We start from the raw sequence: 20335 nt of genomic DNA, 5'->3' as shown, positions 1-20335 counted from the left end.
AGAAGGTGACCAAACAGGTGGATGAGGGTAAAGCAGTTGATGTGGTGTATATGGATTTCAGTAAAGCGTTTGATGAGGTTCCCCACGGTAGGCTATTACAGAAAATACGGAGGCATGGGATTCAGGGTGATTTAGCAGTTTGGATCAGAAATTGGCTAGCTGGAAGAAGACAAAGGGTGGTGGTTGATGGGAAATGTTCAGACTGGAGTCCAGTTACTAGTGATGTACCACAAGGATCTGTTTTGGGGCCGCTGCTGTTTGTCATTTTTATAAATGACCTGGACGAGGGCGTAGAAGGATGGGTGAGTAAATTTGCAGATGACACTAAAGTCGGTGGAGTTGTGGACAGTGCGGAAGGATGTTACAAGTTACAGAGGGACATAGATAAGCTGCAGCGCTGGGCTGAGAGGTGCAAATGAAGTTTAATGCAGAAAAGTGTGAGGTGATTCATTTTGGAAGGAATAACAGGAAGACAGAGTACTGGGCTAATGGTAGGATTCTTGGTAGTGTGGATGAGCAGAGAGATCTCGGTGTCCATGTACATAGATCCCTGAAAGTTGCCACCCAGGTTGAGAGGGTTGTTAGAAGGCGTACGGTGTGTTAGCTTTTATTGGTAGAGGGATTGAGTTTCGGATCCATGAGGTCATGTTGCAGCTGTACAAAACCCTGGTGCGGCTGCATTTGGAGTATTGCGTGCAATTCTGGTCGCCGCATTATAGAAAGGATGTGGAAGCATTGGAAAGGGTGCAGAGGAGATTTACCAGAATGTTGCCTGGTATGGAGGGAAGATCTTATGAGGGAAGGCTGAGGGACTTGAGGCTGTTTTCGTTAGAGAGAAGAAGGTTAAGAGGTGACTTAATTGAGGCATACAAGATGATCAGAGGATTAGATAGGGTGGACAATGAGAGCCTTTTTCCTCGGATGGTGATGTCTAGCACGAGGGGACATAGCTTTAAATTGAGGGGAGATAGATATAGGACAGATGTCAGAGGTAGGTTCTTTACTCAGAGAGTAGTAAGGGCATGGAATGCCCTGCCTGCAACAGTAGTGGACTCGCCAACACTAAAGGCATTCAAATGGTCATTGGATAGACATATGGACGATAAGGGAATAGTGTAGATGGGCTTTAGAGTGGGTTCACAGGTCGGCGCAACATCGAGGGCCGAAGGGCCTGTACTGCGCTGTAATGTTCTATGTTCGATGTTCTAATGTGCAAACTCCACACAAGACAGTGACCAAGAGCCGGGATCGAACCTGGGGCCTCAGCGCCGTGAGACTGCAGTGCTACAACTGCGCCACCGTGCTGCCCCTTATTCTTATTTACTTAATCATCAGTCATAGTTGTAGAAGAGTGAACAAATTCACAGATATTTATATTCGTTATTCAATAAATGTTATTTGTTTAATTTGAAGACTGTTAGTTTTACTGAACTACAACCACCAGACCGTTCTGGAAGTAAGCAAAAGAGTAACGACATATTACTATCACGTAATAGGACAGGGAGAGTAAAAACAACACCCGATCCTAGCAAGAGGGAGAGACCAGAGAGACGGCATCGTGTAAATATCGACCCCGGCTCCGCAGTCTGTTTGTGTATCTTGATGTGTTTGTTTACACAAGGAGTTATGCAGAGAATTTTGCTATCCCTATCCCAAACTAAACACACGATCATGATGGTGTGAAGGTCGAATTTGCGGGTGGGTTCTGGGAGAAATAGAAGGAAAGGCTGAAGGAATGAATGAATGAATGGAAGTGCTTTGTTGACCATGAGTTTCCTCTATTGATATTTTTGGGATGGGGTAAATTTGAAAAGTTTTCCTTTATCCTTTTTGGGTGAAATGCCAAATGCTGGTTTTGGGAAGACCTGACATTTGCTTCTGTTTCTATTTTCTTATAAATTCAGTGTACCCATTTTTTTCCCCAATTAAGGGGCAATTTAGCGTGGCCAATCCACCTAGCCTGCCCATCTTTGGGTTGTGGGGGTGAGACCCTCGCAGACACGGGGCGAATGTGCAAACTCCACATAGGACAGTGACCCAGGGCTGGGATCGAACCCGGGTCCTCAGTGCCGTAGGCAGCAGTGCTAACCACTGTGCCACTGTGCCGCCCTCCTTCTGTTTCAGATCAGACTTGGTTGAGTTAGTGAACTCTGATTTTAAGTTGCCTTGTTTTTGATTGAGTCATGTGTTTTTGACACTTTTTTGTTCTTACCACCGGAACTCTTGGTTGCGCATCTGTGAAAAGCAGGGATAAGATTACACGGTGCAATATTGTCAAATGTTTCTTTTGTAAATGCAGTTGAAAGCAATGCTTGAATGCATAAACCCATTTGACACAAGAACATGTGTGTTTTTCACTCCAAGTGGAGCTTGTGTGACACTAAGTTCTGTCCCTGTATTGGATCATACTTTGTAAATTTAAAAAATCCAATCCCCTTCATTTGGGCTCCCAACTGCAATGGAGGAGCCTAATTTTAAATACAACAATAAGCCTCCCACCTCTCTATGCCAGAATACAATGGCATCCCAAAAACGGTGAGGCAATGTGGGTGGCATGTTGCGGTCTAGTCCTGGATTTTCACATGTCAACCCACTCACCCCCCCACCCCCTCTCAAACCAATCATTTTGGGGGGTGGGGATGTTGAGTCAATGAAATCCACTTAAAAATGAAATTCTGACGGGTGGCGCAATGCTGCCTTATGACACCTAGGACCCGGTTCGATCCCGGCCTGGGTCACTGTCTATGAGGAGTTTGCACATTCTCCCCGTGTCTGCGTGGATCCCACCCCCCACAACCCGAAAAGATGTACATGGTAGTTGAATTGGCCACGCTAAGTTGTCCCTCAATTGGAAAAAGAAGAATTGGGTACTCAAAATTCATTTTTTAAACTTCTGACAAATTGAAATAGATTCTCCATCAGCACTCGATAGTTTATATTAATTGTATTTTAGTTTGAAAATCAGTGTGAGTGGTGTCACCTTTTGAATATTTTAACAACATGCCTGACCTATTTTATTGGAGACAAGGGGCGGGATTCTCCTGGAATTCGCGGAGCGGGCAGAAATGGCGCAGTGGAGTGGCGGGAACCACTCCCGCGTTGGGCCGCCCCAAAGGTGCGGAATCCTCCCCTTCAGGGGCTAGGACGGCGGCGGAGTGGTTTGCACCCCGCCGGCCGGCGTGGGAGGTCTTTGGCGCCGCGCCAGCCAGGGCCGATGGGACTCCGCCGGCCGGCCTAGGTCCACGCATGCGCGGGAGCGTCAGCGTCTGCTGACGTCACTCCTGCACAGGTCCGCCCGCAGATCGGTGGGCCCTGACCACGGGCCAGGCCACCGTAGGGGCACCCCCCGGTGCCAGATCACCCCCCCCCCCCCGCCCCCACCGAGGACGCCCACGTAGGTGGGTTCCACCAGCAGGGACCCACCTTGATTTACACCAGCGGGACCCGGCAAAAACAGGCGGGAACTCGGCCCATGGCGGGCCGGGGAATTCAGGCGACCCCGGGACCCGTTGAGTCGCACCGGTCCCTGCCATTCTCCGAGGCGGGCGGCGATTCACGCCGCGGGAGAATTCGGAGACCGGCGGGGGCGGGATTCACGCCGACCCCCAGCCATTCTCCGACCCGGCTGGGGAGTGGGGGGGCAGAGAATCCTGCCCAAGGACTGTGGGGGGAAAATTGCGAGGAGTTTGATATAAAAATACCAACACTGCGCGATAAATCGCTCATTCCAGTATGAAGATGCCCATACACATTGGGTGTGATTTCCATTCTCGGCTTCTGCTACTCCTGTGAAGATCAGAGTTTATTTTTAAAATGGAGAGCAGAAACTTTTTTTATTGGTTCATGGGATCGTTTTATATTGCCCATCCCTGAGGGCATTTAAGAGGCAACCAACCACATTGCTATTTATCTGCAGTCACAAAGGACAACAGATCTTCTTCCCTAAAAACATGAGTGAACCAGATGGGTTTTTCGAACAATCGACAATGGTTGGACTTTTAATTCCAGATTTTATTTTAATCACGGTGGGATTCAAATCCAGTCTCTGGATTACTAGTTCAACGACAATACCACCACGCCACTGCCTCCTTTTCAAGCAACTGACCATTATTGTGCTTTATCTCCTGGCAGGTGATTGTCTAAATACAATTCCTTTCAACGTAGAAAAGTATCTGACGTACCTTTTGGCCTTGCAAGCACCTGTCGTCCTGAAAGAGGAATTCCAAAAGGACTTTAAGAATATTACAATTTCAGGTAATATAAGAATTTTTCTACCATTTTTGTACAAAAACTGTAGTGATATTAACATTCTATAAAAACAGGTTTTCTTCACTATTTGACTTTTGGTGTTGGGTTGCGTATCTTAAAAGGTTCTACTCAATCGCTGGAAAATATAAGTCTCAGTGTGTGATTGAGCATGTGCTGTGGGTAAAATTAATTGCAAAGCTGAACAATGCACCATTATTGTGTCAGTGAAGTGTATGAACACAAGAATCTAATGTGACCTATAATTGACTTGTTTTTAACTTGTAGAAAGATCTGTGGATATCTTGCACAGTTTTGCAAACTGCTCTGGACTTCACTTAATCTTTGGTCTCAATGCCTTATTGAGGAAACACCATGCATGGGACAGTTCAAACGCTCAAAAGCTTCTGCGGTACTGTGCATCGAGACAATATAACATGTCCTGGGAACTTGGCAATGGTAGGTTAATGCTAATTTGTCTCAGGAAATGGAGACAGAGGAAATATATCATTAAAGAGATTCTCTTTGGAAAAAGCTACAAATGTGTTTATGAAGTTCATGTTCCAATGTATATTAATGATTTAGACGAAGAGACCGAGGGTAATGTATCTATGTTTGCTGCTGATACAAAGTAAGTTGGGATTGTAAGCTAGGGAGGACCCAAATATGCTGCATTCAGGAAACTAAAGTAAATGAGCAACAAGTGAATGGGGTGGCACAGTGGTTAGCACTACTACCTCACAGCGCCAGGGACCTGGATTCGAATCCAACCTCGGGTTGGACTGTCTGTGTCGAGTTTGAATTTTCTCCCAGTGTCTGCGTGGATTTCCTCCGGGCGTTCTGATTTCCTCCCACAGTCCAAAAATGTGCAGGTTAGGTGGATTGACCATGCTAAATTGTCCCTTAGGTGTCCAAAGGTGTGCAGGTTAGGTGGAGTTACAGGGATAGGGTGGGGGATTAGGGTGCTCTTTCGGAGGGTCGTTGCAGACCCGGTGGGCCGAATGGCCTCCTTCTGCACTGTAGGAATTCTATTCTATGAACAAGTTGGTAAGTGAAGTATGAGGTCATTCACTTTGGGTAGCAAGAACAGAAAAGCGTAAATATTTTTCAAAAGGTGCAAACGTCTTCTCCGATCTCGTACAAGAGACTCAAGGTAGCATGCAGGTACAGCAGGCAATTAGGAAATCACATGGCATGTTGGTCTTTATTAAAAGGGATTTGGAGTACAAGAATAAGGAAGTCTTGCTTCAGTTGTATAGGGCTATGGTGAGACCACACCTGGTGTACCGAGTAGGGTTTGTCTCCATATTACTGAAGGAAATACTTGGTAATGGAGGCGGTAGAAGTGAAGATTTGGTTGGTTGGTTCCTGGGATGAGAGGCTGAGTAACAATCTCTTTGAAACATACAGGATTCTGAAGGAACTTGCCAGGATAGACACATGCAGGATTCTGAAGGAGCTTGCCAGGCTAGACACGAGAGGTTGTTTTCCCTGGCTTGGGAATCTGGATCACGGTGGTCACATTCCCAGAATACGGGGTTGATCATTTGGGTCTGAGTTGAGAATAATTTTCTGTATCCCTTCGGAACTCCTTATCCCCACAGGGTTAAGGATGCTCCATCATTGAAGGAAATGGATGGTATTCAAGCAGTAAACTTAGCGGCACTCGAATTGATCCCACTCTCACTGGATTGAAGAAGTTGTTACTACCATTAGTTTGCATTTATATCGGTTTGCTCTTCTCATACATTACATATATGCATGGCAGGTAGGGTCCTTTTACTGAAACACTCAAACCTACTTAGTTCTGTGAAGATGGCAACAAGTTGTTATCAGTTGTGGCCAGATCAGTTGTTCTTCAGGGTTTTGGTGGTATCATAACCGGTACAGGCTTGGAGGGCCGAAGGGCCTGTCCCTGTGCTGTATTGTTCTTTGTTCTATACAAAAGAAGAAGCAGAGGTCAGGTAGACAATATGCAACTTTGTCACTTGGTCATCTTTCTTTTTTTAAAATTTTGTGTGTGTTTACAGAGCCCAACAGTTTTAGAAAGAAGGCTCACATAAAAATTCGTGGCACCCAGCTTGGTGAAGACTTTGATCATTTGTATAGTCTGCTACACACATTCAGGACCTTCAACCACACAGGGCTCTATGGGCCTGATATCGGGCAGCCCGGGAGACGGGCGACAATCGCCTTGCTGAAAGGGTGAGTTAGTTGTCAATTTTCTGAATGTCTGTTTGCTCCAGGATCAATATTGGAGGTATTGTGGGAGTGGGAACGTCCCTACCTCTGGACCAGAAGCCTTCGGTTCAAGTTCAGCACCAGGACTTGTCAGCCATGGAAGGAGTGTTCATAAACGTGGTTCAACGGGCTGATAATCTGCTCAGAAATCCTTCCAGCACTTTCCCACTATTGTCCAAAGGGAAAGAAATGTGTGTGTGGAGATGTGCATTAAAAAAAATTGTCCCCCATGACTTTACACTTGTTAATTTCCAGTGATTTTGTGCGTTCATTAGTGTTATATTACATGATCGTAATAAGTCGTTACTTTTTGCTTTACTTCCAGAATGATCTGATGGTTAGATTTCAATGAAACTACCAATCTTCAATTTAAAGCAAATAACATTTAATGAATAACGAATATAAATACTCATGAGTTTGTTCACTCTACATAATTATAACTGGTGATAAAGCAAATCAGAAGTATTAACTATGTTTAACTACACGTACCAGCTAAGCTGTATCTCTCTAACATGCTGCTGTCTAGTTACTCCTGGTTCGAAGAGGGGGAGGATCTTCCAGGTTCAGTTTATATACCTGAATCTAGTGCTGCCATCTAGTGGTTGGCTAACACTGTGATGCAGTTGTTAACCTTTCATATACCATCAGATATACAGATCACTACAATAAGGATCGACCTTTCAACTGCTCCTCCAATGAAGTGGTACATAGGAAAAGAGCCCAAAGAGAGAAAATGCTGGAAAATCTCACCAAGTCTACGTTTGATCTCTTCGATATCTCCGAAACTCTTTTGATTTCAGATTCGAGCACCTGCAGTAATTTGCTTTTATTTATATAGGAAAGGAAAACCCATGGTGGCATTTCAAGAATTTGTTTGATTGGTTGTTTCCTGGGATGAGAGGCTGAGTAAATTGAATCTATATTCTCTGGAGGTTTAGAAGGATGAGAGGTGATCTCATTGAAACAGCCAGGATTTTGAAGGGATTTGACAGGGTAGACGCAGATTTTTTAAAAATAATTCATGGGATGTGAGCCTCGCTGGCTGGGCCAGCATTTATTGCCCTAATTGCCTTTGAACTGAATGGCTTGCTGGGCCATTTCAGAGGGCATTTAAGAGTCAACCACATTGCTACCTCTGGTTTGGGAATCTAGAACACGGTGGCCACAATCTCAGAATATGGGGCCGATCATTTGGGACTGAGCTGAGAAGAAACTTCTTTGTGTACCTTTGGAATTCTCTACCCTCATGGGGTTCTGGATGGCCCAACATTGAAGTAAATGGATGATATTCAAGCAGTAAATTTATGAACACCGAGCCCTCACTTCTACAATGGGCCAATTAAGGATTTTGGAATAAAGAAAAGAGGGAAGTTGCACGTGTATAACTTCACGTCCACAGAACATGCCAAAGTGCGTCACAGCCAATAAAATACTGAAGTGGTGTCACCATTTAAATATAGGGAAACACAGCGAATCCCAGGAACAGTGTGAGGCAACTGACCAATTAATATAATTTAGTTATGATGAGGGACAAGTATTGACAAAGACATTAGAGGGTGCTCCCATGCTCCTTCGTCGACTATGATGGCAGACCTCCCTTTCTGAAAAAATGATTCGGCTCACAAATTGGAACTAGACAATCATAGAATTGTTTCCTACGCATCAAATCTACTTGATAGGGTTTGTTAGTGCACTTTTAAAAACATTTGCAACTGTAACATTTAGAATAGCTCCCATTTATGCCATCTCAATTCTTGATTATCAGGCAACGAATCTCCCACGTGCACTTAAGGAGGGCGTGGTGACGGCTGAGATCAGCAGTGCACTAAGCCAATCCTCAATGTCAAGCTCGGGGAAAGGGTCAGGACATCAAGGACAACTTGTGTGTCTGTTCCCGGGTCCAGCAGTTTGAAATAGTAAGACATTCTGGGGTTTTTGTTTTGTTCCAAAATGATTTTTAACCAATATTTTCCCTTATTTTATCATAGGTTTCTTAAAACTGGAGGGAAAGTGCTTGATGCAATCACCTGGCATCAGTAGGTAACCTTTTTGTGCTTGGGGAGGGGGAGGGTGGGGGGGGGGGGTAGTTCCGGCTGGACAACTATACTAAATATTCACTGCATTTGGTGACTTGGAGAATTGAGTAGGTTGCGCTTTCCTATCATGTAGGTTGCATTTCCCTTGAGAAGAGGGAATGCGGCACAAGTCCAGCAAGTGATCTGTAATGTTAGTGCAAGCATTGTTCCACCATAGAATCATAGAATTCCTACAGTGCAGAAGGGGGCCATTCGGCCCATCGAGTCTGCACTGATCTTCTGAAAGAGCACCGTACCTAGGCCCGCTGCCCCCGCCCTATCCCAGTAACCCCACCCAATCTGCAAAACGTTCGACACCCAAGGGGCAATTTAGCAGGGCCAATCCACCTAACCTGCACATCTTTGGACTGTGGGAGGAAACCCACACAGACACAGGGAGAAAGTGCAAGCTCCACACAGACAGTTGCCCAAGGCTGGAATTGAACCCGGATCCCTGGCACCTGCGAGACAGCAGTGCTAACCGCTGTGCCACTGCACTTCCCTCATCTTGACAATTCTGCAAAGTTCTGGGTATTGATCCAAATGGGTAAACATCTGGAATTTGGAGGAAGCATAATGTAGAGTAACTGAATTTGATCATTGGGATTGGGCTTTGAGGAGAGACAATGGGCATTGAACGTATTTACGTGACCTGGAGGTGATGTTGCTGAGGTAGTTACAGTCTGAAACTGGAGAGCAAAAGGATGTTCAATATTATCAATATGGGCGGCATGGTAGCACAGTGGTTAGCACTGTTGCTTCACAGCTCCAGGGTCCCAGGTTCGATTTCCGGCTTGGGTCACTGTCTGTGCAGAGTCTGCACGTTCTCCCTATATCTACGTGGGTTTTCTCCGGGTGCTCCAGTTTCCTCCCACAGTCCAAAGATATGCAGGTTAGGTGGATTGGCCATGCTAAATTGCCCTTCGTGTTCAAAAAGGTTAGGTGGGGTTACTGGGTTTTGGGGATAGGGTGGAGGTGTGGGCTTAAGTGGGATGCTCTTTCCAAGGGCTGGTGCGGACTCAATGGGCCAAATAGCCTCTCTGCACTGTAGATTCTATGATTATCAATATATTTTAACACGAGCTGTAGAACGAAAGGAACACCAAAGCTGGAGACATTGAATACAGAGTTTAAAAAGCTATGACATCCTACACCGAAGCTCGGTGAATATGGATGACAAATTTTAGAAATAATGGATACACCTTTTGGCTGATGGGGATCTTGGAAAGATATGTGAGGAAAAAAGTGGGACATTGACGTCTGTGATCCTTTGACCATTTTGATGAATAGAAAAGGTCTCTCCATCTGCACTGTTCAATATTCCTAAGTATAATGGGACGAACGGCAAACATACTGACGTGCATTACTAATGTCCTCTGAAATGCATGCAGTCTCAATAAAATGCTCCATCCTTTTCCAGTTATTATGTGAATGGGCGGAATGCATCGCTGAAAGACTTCCTCAGCCCCCAGGTGTTGGACAGCCTCGTGCTTAAAATTAATCAAATTTTTGAGGTAAGCAAACATTCATTTTCAACATCAAGCAAAATGCATGACTGACGGAAGTTAAAAATGTAACCCTTCCCCACTGCCAGATGTTTGGTAATAATGGAAAGTTATAACTAAAGATTAGAAAATCTGCTACAAAATATAAATAATTGAAGGACGGTTTGCAGCAGTGTTTATATTGCTCAGTTGTCACTGCTACCTCGCTGCAGAAACCATGGGCGGGATTTACCGGTCACATTGCGCCCGAAAAGCAGCGTGGGGCAACGCGACCATTAGAAGCTGGGAGATCCCACATCAGGATCTACCCTGCCCGCCATGCCTCGAGAGATCTTTTTATTTATTTATTTTTTTTTTAAAATTTTAAAACACTGACATTTTTTTTTCCAATTAAGAGGCAATTTAGAGTGGCTAATCCACCTGGCCTGTACATTTTTGGGTTGTGGGTGTGAGACCCACACAGACACAGGGAAAATGTGCAAACTCCACATGGACAGTGACCCGGGGCCGGGATTGAACCCAGGGCCTCAGCGCTGTGAGGCAGCAGTGCTAACCGCGGCACCACCGTGCCGCCCTCCTCGCGGGATCTAACGCGATTTACGGAATTGTGGGCGGGATCACTTTCTGGCAATCTGTATAGTAGAGTGAGAAAGCTAGTCTCACTCTAATATGCGTTCCCGAGATCTAACCAAGGAGTCGGATCTAACTCCCTCGCCTTGGAGACCTCAGGCAAGCGCCATTCAGTGCTAGTGTTCACAAGTGGGGACCAGATGGAATGGCACTCGTCCAAGGTCTCCCAGGGGATTGGAGTCCCCCACGTGCATGCCATCAGGAAAGGGTGGTACCCTGGCACTGTTGGTGCCATCTGGGTACCATGGTGCTGCCAGCCTAGCACCCTGGCAGTGCCACCTGGGTGCCAGCCTGGTACTGCCAAGGTGCCAGGATGGCACTGCCAAGCTGGCATTTTTTGTGCAGCGGTGATCAGGTCGGCTGGTGCCCAATACGGGTGCGCGGGGGGGTGGCCAGTGACCCCACCTTATAGTGAGTAGGGGCTTGGGGGTTGGGGGTCATGTCGGGAGGTCGAGAGATCAGTATGCCATTTAAAAATGGTGTCCTGATCTCTCAGTGCACTGAGGTGTTCCAGCAAGTGAAATATCAGATCTAAGTCCCAACACTTCTTAGCTTCTCAGACTTACGGGACAGAATTTTACACTCCTCCTCCCAAGCATTCTGAGGCGGTTGGGGAATTAATGGATGGGAACCCCACCTTTGCCACGGTCCCGCAACTTGGTTCCAGGCAGAGCACTGTAGTACCAATTCTGGCCACTGCAGTGCGGTGCCTGGCCAGGTTGAAGATCTGATTGGCCGACCACCCTCCTGGATGGGACTATTTTTCCAAGGGTGGGCAGAGGTCCCGCCCATTGCCAATCAACGCCCAAGTGAACATTAATTGGCAGTGGGAGTTTGAGAGCTGGTGATTGCGTGTTACACACCAACTTTTGACCTTAAAGTCTTGCCCACTGTCTCATGGAGCAATTCATGCTACAATTTCTTTGTACGGTACATCAACTAATGGTATTGATCTATACATTAACATGACCTCTTATTCTTCCCTCACCACAGGTTGCATCTAAAATTGCTCCTGATAAGAAGGTGTGGTTAGGGGAGACCAGTTCAGCTTTTGGAGGAGGCGCTCCTGATCTCTCAGACAAATATGTAGCTGGTTTTATGTGAGTAGGAAACATCTATTATCCTGTAAGTCACTTGGAGACTGATTCCTGTTATTTTTAGCGCAATGGTAAACACATTTGCATCTGAATCTGAAACCAGATGTAGATTACAACTCTTCTAGTCTGCTGCAAAACGTGGGTTAAGTTCACTCTCAGAAGGTCACCCTGCTGCATCTGCGCAGATGTTCAGCTATCCCTTCAGCTAGCCCTTCTCCACAGGTGGACATTGTGACACTTACCTTGCGTTGAAGCTGGTTTGAGGTAACCTAAACCCAATTGATGTAGGACCTTGATAGCTTGAGAAACTTTCACTCCGTGGTCTGACTGAATTGCACCAATTAAACTGGAGGTGAAAGTCTAGTTCACTGGGAAATCTTGCCCTCCCAATCCTCAGACTGTGTCCCTCACACTGAATCGGCCTTAAAACCTTCTTTATTATCTTATCAATATTTTTAAACTCTTCCCCCCCCCCCCTGTAGTTTTGCGCGAACCCTATTTGGACGCGGTTCAAAAATGACTCAAATCATAGATTATCACAGAATTTACAGTGCAGAAGGAGGCCATTCGGCCCATCGAGTCTGCACCGGCTCTTGGAAAGAGCATCCTACCCAAGGTCAACACCTCCACCCTATCCCCATAACCCAGTAACCCCACCCAACACTAAGGGCAATTTTGGACACTAAGGGCAATTTATCATGGCCAATCCGCCTAACCTGCACATCTTTGGACTGTGGGAGGAAACCGGAACACCCGGAGGAAACCCACGCACACACGGGGAGGATGTGCAGACTCCGCACAGACAGTGACCCAAGCTGGAATCGAACCTGGGCCCCTGGAGCTGTGAAGCAATTGTGCTATCCACAATGCTACCGTGCTGCCCAAATGGCAAACTGCGAAAATGTGTATCTATCTCCAGATGAAACAACGGCAGTAGAATTACCAGCCGGTACCTAGGAGACTTGGGATACTCATCAGGCCTTGACTCCTTGCAAAGTGAAGTTTGGCTGCATGGATGACAATCGCCCTCCAGTACCTCAGCCAACTGGCCATTCTTCATGTGTGAGCCCCGACTTGCTAGAACATCTTTTTCGCTGAATCACAGCCAAAGTCAATCCTGTCTTTGCATCATCAACCCCCCCCCCCCCCCCCCCCCCCAAACATCTACAACACGCTTCCAAAAGATGTTGCAGGATTGCAATTGGTAATTGAAATCCTGATTAATTATATCCCCTTCCCTGATTGGCATGCTTGGGATGGCGCTGCTGAGATTTATACTCTTCCTGTCACTATTACAATTTAGAATTGCTAATTAGCATGGGGAATTGAACATTTTGCTATCCTAACTCAGTCTGGCTTACAATTCTGTGGGAAGCTTGAGCTTCATTGCTTTGGAGTCTGCTACTCGCATCTCTTAGTGTTTCAATTCAGAAAACCATCGTAGAACTACAGATTCCCTACAGTGCAGAAAGAGGCTAATTGGCCCATCGAGTCTGCACTGACCCTCTGAAAGAGCGGCCTACCTAGGCCCACTCCCCCACCCTATCCCTGTAACCCCACCTAATCTACACAACTTTTGGACACTAAGGAGCAGTTTTGGCATTGCCGATCCACCTATCCTGCACATCTTTGGACTGTGGGAGGAAACCGGAGCACCCGGAGGAAACCCTCGCACACACTGGGAGAAAGTGCAAATTCCACACAGTCCTCCGAGGCCGGAATTGAATCCGGTTCCTGGCGCTGTGAGGCAGCGGTGCTAACCAGTGTGCCACCTTAAATCGAGCCAAATTCTACTCACTTTTATTTTATAGATCAATGCATCACAGGCAGATATCCCCAACTCAACGATTATTATTTTAGTCTGTGTGTATTTCTAGGGGCCCAAGCGAACCCATAGTTAACACCCACTATCTGTACACACTTCGAAAATACCTGTATATGCTGAATTTTAAGAAGAGTATTTCATCTTTTGAGCAGATTTGATCAGCCTATCTCCTCATCCACTCTGCATTGTTTTACAGGTGGTTGGACAAACTTGGACTGTCGGCTAAATTGGGCATTGATGTTGTTATCAGACAGGCTTTGTTTGGTGCAGGATTTTACCAGCTGGTGGATAGGATGCTTGACCCATTGCCTGTACGTATTGTTTAAGGAAGTAAGAGATTGCCTTTTTATGATGCAAAGTATCAAAAAAAAGCACTTGCGTTCCCCCGGTCCTCCCTCGCTTTCCTCTTTCTATCTTGTACTGGCTACTTCTCCCTGGCTACTGGCTATTTATTTATTTATGTGTTGACCACAAACAGGTCTTGGAACAGCCGGGTGAATGGCTCCCATGTTTTGTGGAAGCCTTCTTCCAACCCACGGATGGTGAATTTGATTTTCCCCATTTGAGAAATTCTGATAGGTCGGACAGCCAGTCTGCAGCTTTAGGTGGTGCTGCTGATCGCCAACCGAGCAGGATTCTACGGTGGGCGATCAGTGAGACAAAGGCAAGACGACTGCCCTCCTCCCCATGAAGAGATCTGGCTAGTCTGATACCCCGAAGACCGCCACTTTTGGGCATGGCTCCACCCTCATCCCCACCACTTTGGACCTTGCTTCGAAGAAGGCTGTCCAGTGCCCAGAAAGTCTGGGGCAAGACCAGAACATGTGGGCGTGGTTGGCTGGGCTTCCTTGGCACTGTTACCAGAATCTTTTATTGAGTCTTGTGTGTTAAGATAGCAATCTGATACAGAGCACGTTATCATGGAGTCTGCTAACTACTACTCTGGAACTTGCACCTCGCACTGACCGTTCACTTGTATTACCCTCTCAATATTCTTTTCCAAGTGGCCAGATGTGTCTCCCTTTATATCTGAGTCACAGGTCACATGACCTTAGTCTAGAAACTGCAGAGTGTGGTGAACTCAGCCCACCACATCACACAAGCTTGCCACCCTCACATTGATTCTGTATACAGCCGGCCGTCCCAGGGAGGGTTAAGGGAATCAAAGGTTATAAGTCGGAAAAGTGGAGTTGAGGATTATTTCAGATCAGCCATGATCTCATTGAATGGTGGAGCAGACTCAATGGGCCGAATAGCCTATTTGCTCCTAGGTCTTCTGGTCTAAATGAGGAAACATGATATTATGTATTCGGATTTGGTTCCTAATTATCTGATACTTTTGACAAAATGGGCAACTCATTGGATAAATAGAACATTACCAAAGAGTTTACACTTTTGGTACATTACTCTCCATTTTAGTTGTTTTAAAATAAAATGTTGGTATGTGGGCGTCACTGACAACACTGGCATTTATTGTCTATACCTCACTACCCTCAAGATTGAGATGGCAATGCTTCTTGAATTGCTGGTAGGTGTTTAATGGCCGGGTTTTGCGGCAACGCCAGGCACATACATTTCTTTTTTAAAAAAATAAATTTAGGGTACCCAATTCATTTTTCCAATTAAGGGACAATTTAGCCTGGCCATTCCACCTACCCAGCACATCTTTCAGTTGTGGGGAGAATGTGCAAACTCCACACGGACAGTGACCCAGAGCCGGGATCGAACCTGGGACCTCGGTGCCGTGAGGCAGCTGTGCTAACCACTGTGCCACCATGCTGCCCCAGGCACATGCATTTCTAGTATTACCATATGAAGCAGCTTTGCGGTAATTTTTCCAAAGGCATCTTTTCGATTTCCTTTTTTTTTGTTTTGCATATGAGTTCTCAAGCTGCCAGGCTGGGATTTGAGGTCTCATTCAATTCAGCATTACTAGGGTGTGTGGTACCACAGTAGTTACATCACTGACCTAGGAATCTGCAGACCTGAATTAATGATCGAGAGATGGCAGTTCAACTCCCACACAGCTACTGGGGAATTTAAATTTATGTAATTAAATAAAATGTGAAATAAAAGTGGTGACCACATAACCAAGGGATTAGTTGTTCTTTTCAAAAAACAAAAAAAGTTTGAGTTCATTAATATCATTCAGGGAAGGAAATCTGCTGGCCTTGTTCAGTCTTGAATATATGCCACTTCATGGGCAGCACGGTAGCATTGTGGATAGCACAATTGCTTCACAGCTCCAGGGTCCCAGGTTCGATTCCGGCTTGGGTCACGTTCTGTGTGGAGTCTGCACATCCTCCCCGTGTGTGCGTGGGTTTCCTCCGGGTGCTCCGGTTTCCTCCCACAGTCCAAAGATGTGCAGGTTAGGTGGATTGGCCATGCTAAATTGCCCTTAGTGTTGGGTGGGGTTACTGAGTTATGGGGATGGGGCAGAGGTGTTGACCTTGGGTAGGGTGCTCTTTCAAGAGCCGGTGCAGACTCGATGGGCCGAATGGCCTCCTTCTGCACTGTAAATTCTATGAAACTATACCCAAGGGCAAAGTGGTTAGCTCTTGACTTCCCACTGACGTAGCCAAGCAAACCACATGATTGTACTTAAGAAAGTGAATCATCGCCTCTTTCACACAAAAGAAAGAAAGCTCGCATAGCAAGACATGAACATGGCAATTCGATTTTCTGGATCATTCATGTATTTTCTTGCTCAAATGCCCCCCAGAAAGACCCCCCTTCCCCCCTCCCTCCCTCTTTCAACATCTTAACAGTTTAGTACTTGTCTTCTGGTTTTTAGAAATTCCTGATTCAAACACATGTATGTAATCTTTGTTTCTGATTTTGTGCAGGATTATTGGCTTTCTTTCATTTACAAAAAGCTCGTGGGCGCCAAGGTGCTGAATGTATCTGCAGTGCACGGAGATGCAGCCAACAATGGGACACTGCGTGTGTACATGCATTGTACCAACCCCCATAGGTAAAGAATCCCCCTCAATACTTTTCTCCACTAATACTGGCCCAGTGGTGGTTGAGGCAGATACGTTAGCAACCATTAAGACTTATCTGGATCGGCACATGAATAGATGGGTATAGGATACAGGCAGTTGGTCTAGATGGGACTCGTGATCAGCACAGGCTTAGAGGGCCGTAGGGCCTGTTCCTATGCTGTATTGTTCTTTGAGCTTATTTGAATGGGATGCACCAACTGGTTGCTGCTGTTCTCATAACCGTCATGACAGAAGGTCCAGATTAATATTTTTTATAATAAATTTAGTGTACCCAATTCATTTTTTCCAATTTAAGGGGCAATTTAGCATGGCCAATCCACCTAACCTGCATATCTTTTGGGTTGTGGGGGCGAAACCCACGCAAACATGGGGAGAATGTGCAAACTCCACACAGCCAGTGATCCAGAGCCAGGATCGAACCTGGGACCTCAGCGCCATGAGGCAGCAGTGCTTTTTTTAAAAAAAATTTATTCGCCTCCTTTTTCACATTTTCTCCCACATTTACATCCATCAACAATAAACAATAATCAGCAAGATATGTCAGTCCCCATAATAACAACGATCCCATCTACCCACCAACCCCCAAACCTCAACCCGCATGTTTACATAAACAAATGACAAAAAGGAATCAGGGATTACCCGTAGTCACCCTTAATCTTACACAGCCCCCCCACCCCAAGTCTCCAGCTCCTCCCGTCCACTGCCTCTTGTAAAACTCCTCCTCCCAACCTCGGTTCCTTCCCCCCCAACTTTCCACCCCGGCTAGACCACTCGGACCCTGTTCTGCCAGGCTCCGATGGCCGCAGCCCCTCCCCCCCCACCTCACTCCCGTTCACTGGCCGACTTAAACCGGCCAGCGTGGAGGCCCCCCGCCCAGGTCCCTTTCCCCCTTGCCCGGCCCTAGGAAAGCCCAAAGATCCCCTTTTAGCACACCAACCCCGCATATCCACCTACACCACAAAGAGCCCTCATTTAGAGTGAAAGTCCCGTCCCTTCCCTTGTCCAAATATATACCACATTGGCTCCTTTAGTCTCTACACCCGCGCGCAGTGATACAAAAAAGAAGAAAATACAGTCATGAGGTTACATCGGCACATGGCCATTCCTCAATTTGTCAGTTTCTGCCACAGTCCTTCTGCTTTCACAAACTCCTCCGCTGCTTCCGCCGTTCCAAAATAAAAGTCCCTGAGCTTGTAAGTCACCCTCAGCTTCACTGGATATACAATGCCGCACCGCACCTTTCTAATGTACAGTGCCCTCTTCATCAGGTTAAAGGCAGCCCGCCTCCTCGCCAGCTCCACCTTAAAGTCCTGGTATACACGTATACCAGCTCCAGCCCACTGCACCACCCGCTTCTGCTTGGCCCAGCTCAGGACCTTCTCCTTCACACTGTACCTACGGAAGCACAGAGTCACTGCCCTTGGTGGCTCACTCGCCTTTGGTACAGGCCTCCACGACCGATGAGCCCGATCCAGTTCATATCGGGAGGGATCCTTCCCCTCCCCCAATAGTTTTGCCAGCATCGCGGCAAAATACTCAGTCGGCTTCGGTCCTTCAACTCCTTCGGGCAGCCCCACAATCCTCAAATTCTGTCGCCTGGATCTGTTTTCCAGGTCTTCCATTTTTCCTCGCAGATCCTTGTTAGTGCCCATCACCTTCCGCATCTCTTTCCCCATCGAGGCAAGTTGATCACCGTGCTGCAATAACGTCTCCTCCGCTTCCTTCAGCGCCTCCCCTTGCGCTCGCACCTCCGCCACTGCGCTCGCCACCTCCGTCCTCACCGGGGAAACCGCCTCCTCCACCAGCACACTCAAAACCTCCCTCATCTCCTTCCTCACCGTCTCCATGCATTTCGCAATCTGCGCCAACTGCTTTTCGAATTGCGCCGCCATCACCTTAGTTATTTCTTCAGCCGTAAGCAATGCGGCCTCCCCTGGTGCTCCAGCCTCCATTTTCCTTGGTGACCCCGCGGTGACCTTTCCACTCCCCGACGGACCTTCAGCTGTTTTTCTAACTGCCGTTTTTTTTGCTCACCCTCGACATTTTTCTTTTTTTTCCTGTGCCTTCACTGTGCCTCCTCCGTGCCTTCTCCCTGCTCTGGCGCCTCCGTGGACCCTGGGACCGGGCTTAAAGCCCCGAAAATGCCGTTCCCGAACGGGAGCCCTCCATTGTGCGGCCGCCTCCCGCCCGCCGTCACCGGAAGTCCTGAGGCAGCAATGCTAACCACTGTGCCACCGTGCTGCCCGCAGAAGGTCCAGATTAATGACCAGCATTTCATTTACCTCTGTTTATTGATTTAAAACGTCTACCTTATCCCATGCCTACTTAAGAAGAAAGAAATAACTTGCATTTCTATAGCACCGTTCACAACCTCGGTGCCCCAATGCACCTTCCAGACAATTAAGTACTTTTGAATAAAAGCAAAACAAAAACTGCGGACGCTGGGATCTGAAACAAAAACAGAAAAAGCTGGAAAAACCTAGTCGGGCAGCATGTGTGGAGCAAGAGATGAGAAGGAATTTCTTCTCTTAAGAGGGTTGTGGACCACAGAGAGCTGTAGAGGCTGCGTGGTTAAGTATGTTCAAGGCAGGGCAGCACGGTGGCGCAGTGGTTAGTGCTGCTGCCTCATGGCGCGAGGTCCCAGGTTCGATCCCGGCTCTGGGTCACTGTCTATATGGAGTTTGCACATTTTCCCCGTGCTTGCGTGGGTTTCGCCCCCACAACCCAAAAGATGTTCGTAGGTTAAATGGCCACGCTAAATTGCCCCTTAATTGGAAAAAATGAATTGGATAATCTAAATTCTAAAACAAAGGAAGTATGTTCAAGGCTGAGACAGACAGATTTTTAATCAGTAATGGAATCTAGGGTTGTGGGGATAAGGTGGGAAAATGGGGTTGATTATATCAGATCAGCCATTATCCCATTGAATGGCGGCATAGGCTCGATGGGCTGAATGGCCTAGTTCTGCTCCAACATCTGATGGTCTTATAATAAGGTGTAGTCACTGTAATGTATGAAACACCGCAAACAATGTGAAATAGCAAGGTGATGATGTTGGGATAATGTGTTGCCGAGTGAGATTGATTAATGGAAAAATGTTGGCCAGTACATTGAGGAGAACTCTACTGCTCTTATTCAAAATTGTGACATGGGATCTTTTGTGCCACCTGCTGCTATTTGAAAGTGTAATTTGCAAACGTTTTGTTCTCTATCTAAATTGTCTTCGACATGTACTTTAATGCACTCTTTTCATAAAGATTTCAATGAAGAGTTAACCTGAAGATCATACATTCAGCAGGCCTCGCCTTTAAAGGCCCCTGTAATTCTGAATTGAAGGCATGCAGGTTCTATTAAAACAAAACATTCAATCGAAGCCCAGAATCATCTAAGTGCAGTGAAGCAGGTTTTTAATGTATACCTCATCGGGGAGCACATGAATTACTGGTGTTTGCTGCTGCTAAGTAGAAGGTTCCATACATTATCCCACTTCAAAAGCTGTTTCTTTATTTTTGCTGATGAAGTAAACATGGATTTATAAACCCAAGTTCTATCACGTCTGACCACACATTCCAGATTAGTTCATTGTTGATTAGATACTTGGTGGCACCCTTCTCCTTCCAACCCAACAAACAGCAAGAAGCCGCTAATCTGTTCTTGGTGATGGGAGTTGAGGGCGGAATATTATCAAGGTTTCATTTAAACCTAGGTGGAT

The 20335-nt window shown here is 46.5% G+C and overlaps 1 protein-coding gene across 1 annotated transcript in view; it reads left to right on the top strand.

The window, feature by feature from the left end:
• Positions 1-20335, top strand: part of hpse (heparanase) — a 62216-nt gene that overhangs the window by 24625 nt on the left and 17256 nt on the right. The window contains exons 3-10 of the mRNA XM_072495446.1: positions 4132-4254; positions 4534-4704; positions 6276-6450; positions 8475-8522; positions 9982-10075; positions 11690-11796; positions 13815-13929; positions 16465-16592. Of these exons, the coding sequence (XP_072351547.1) occupies positions 4132-4254; positions 4534-4704; positions 6276-6450; positions 8475-8522; positions 9982-10075; positions 11690-11796; positions 13815-13929; positions 16465-16592 (961 nt within the window). The remainder of the gene's footprint in view (positions 1-4131; positions 4255-4533; positions 4705-6275; positions 6451-8474; positions 8523-9981; positions 10076-11689; positions 11797-13814; positions 13930-16464; positions 16593-20335) is intronic.

Source organism: Scyliorhinus torazame, chromosome 3 (genome assembly GCF_047496885.1).
Source record: "Scyliorhinus torazame isolate Kashiwa2021f chromosome 3, sScyTor2.1, whole genome shotgun sequence".
In the NCBI taxonomy this organism is placed as follows: Eukaryota; Metazoa; Chordata; class Chondrichthyes; order Carcharhiniformes; family Scyliorhinidae; genus Scyliorhinus; species Scyliorhinus torazame.
The sequence above is the reverse complement of the archived record's forward strand: the minus strand, read 5'-3'. Positions and strand labels throughout refer to the sequence as shown.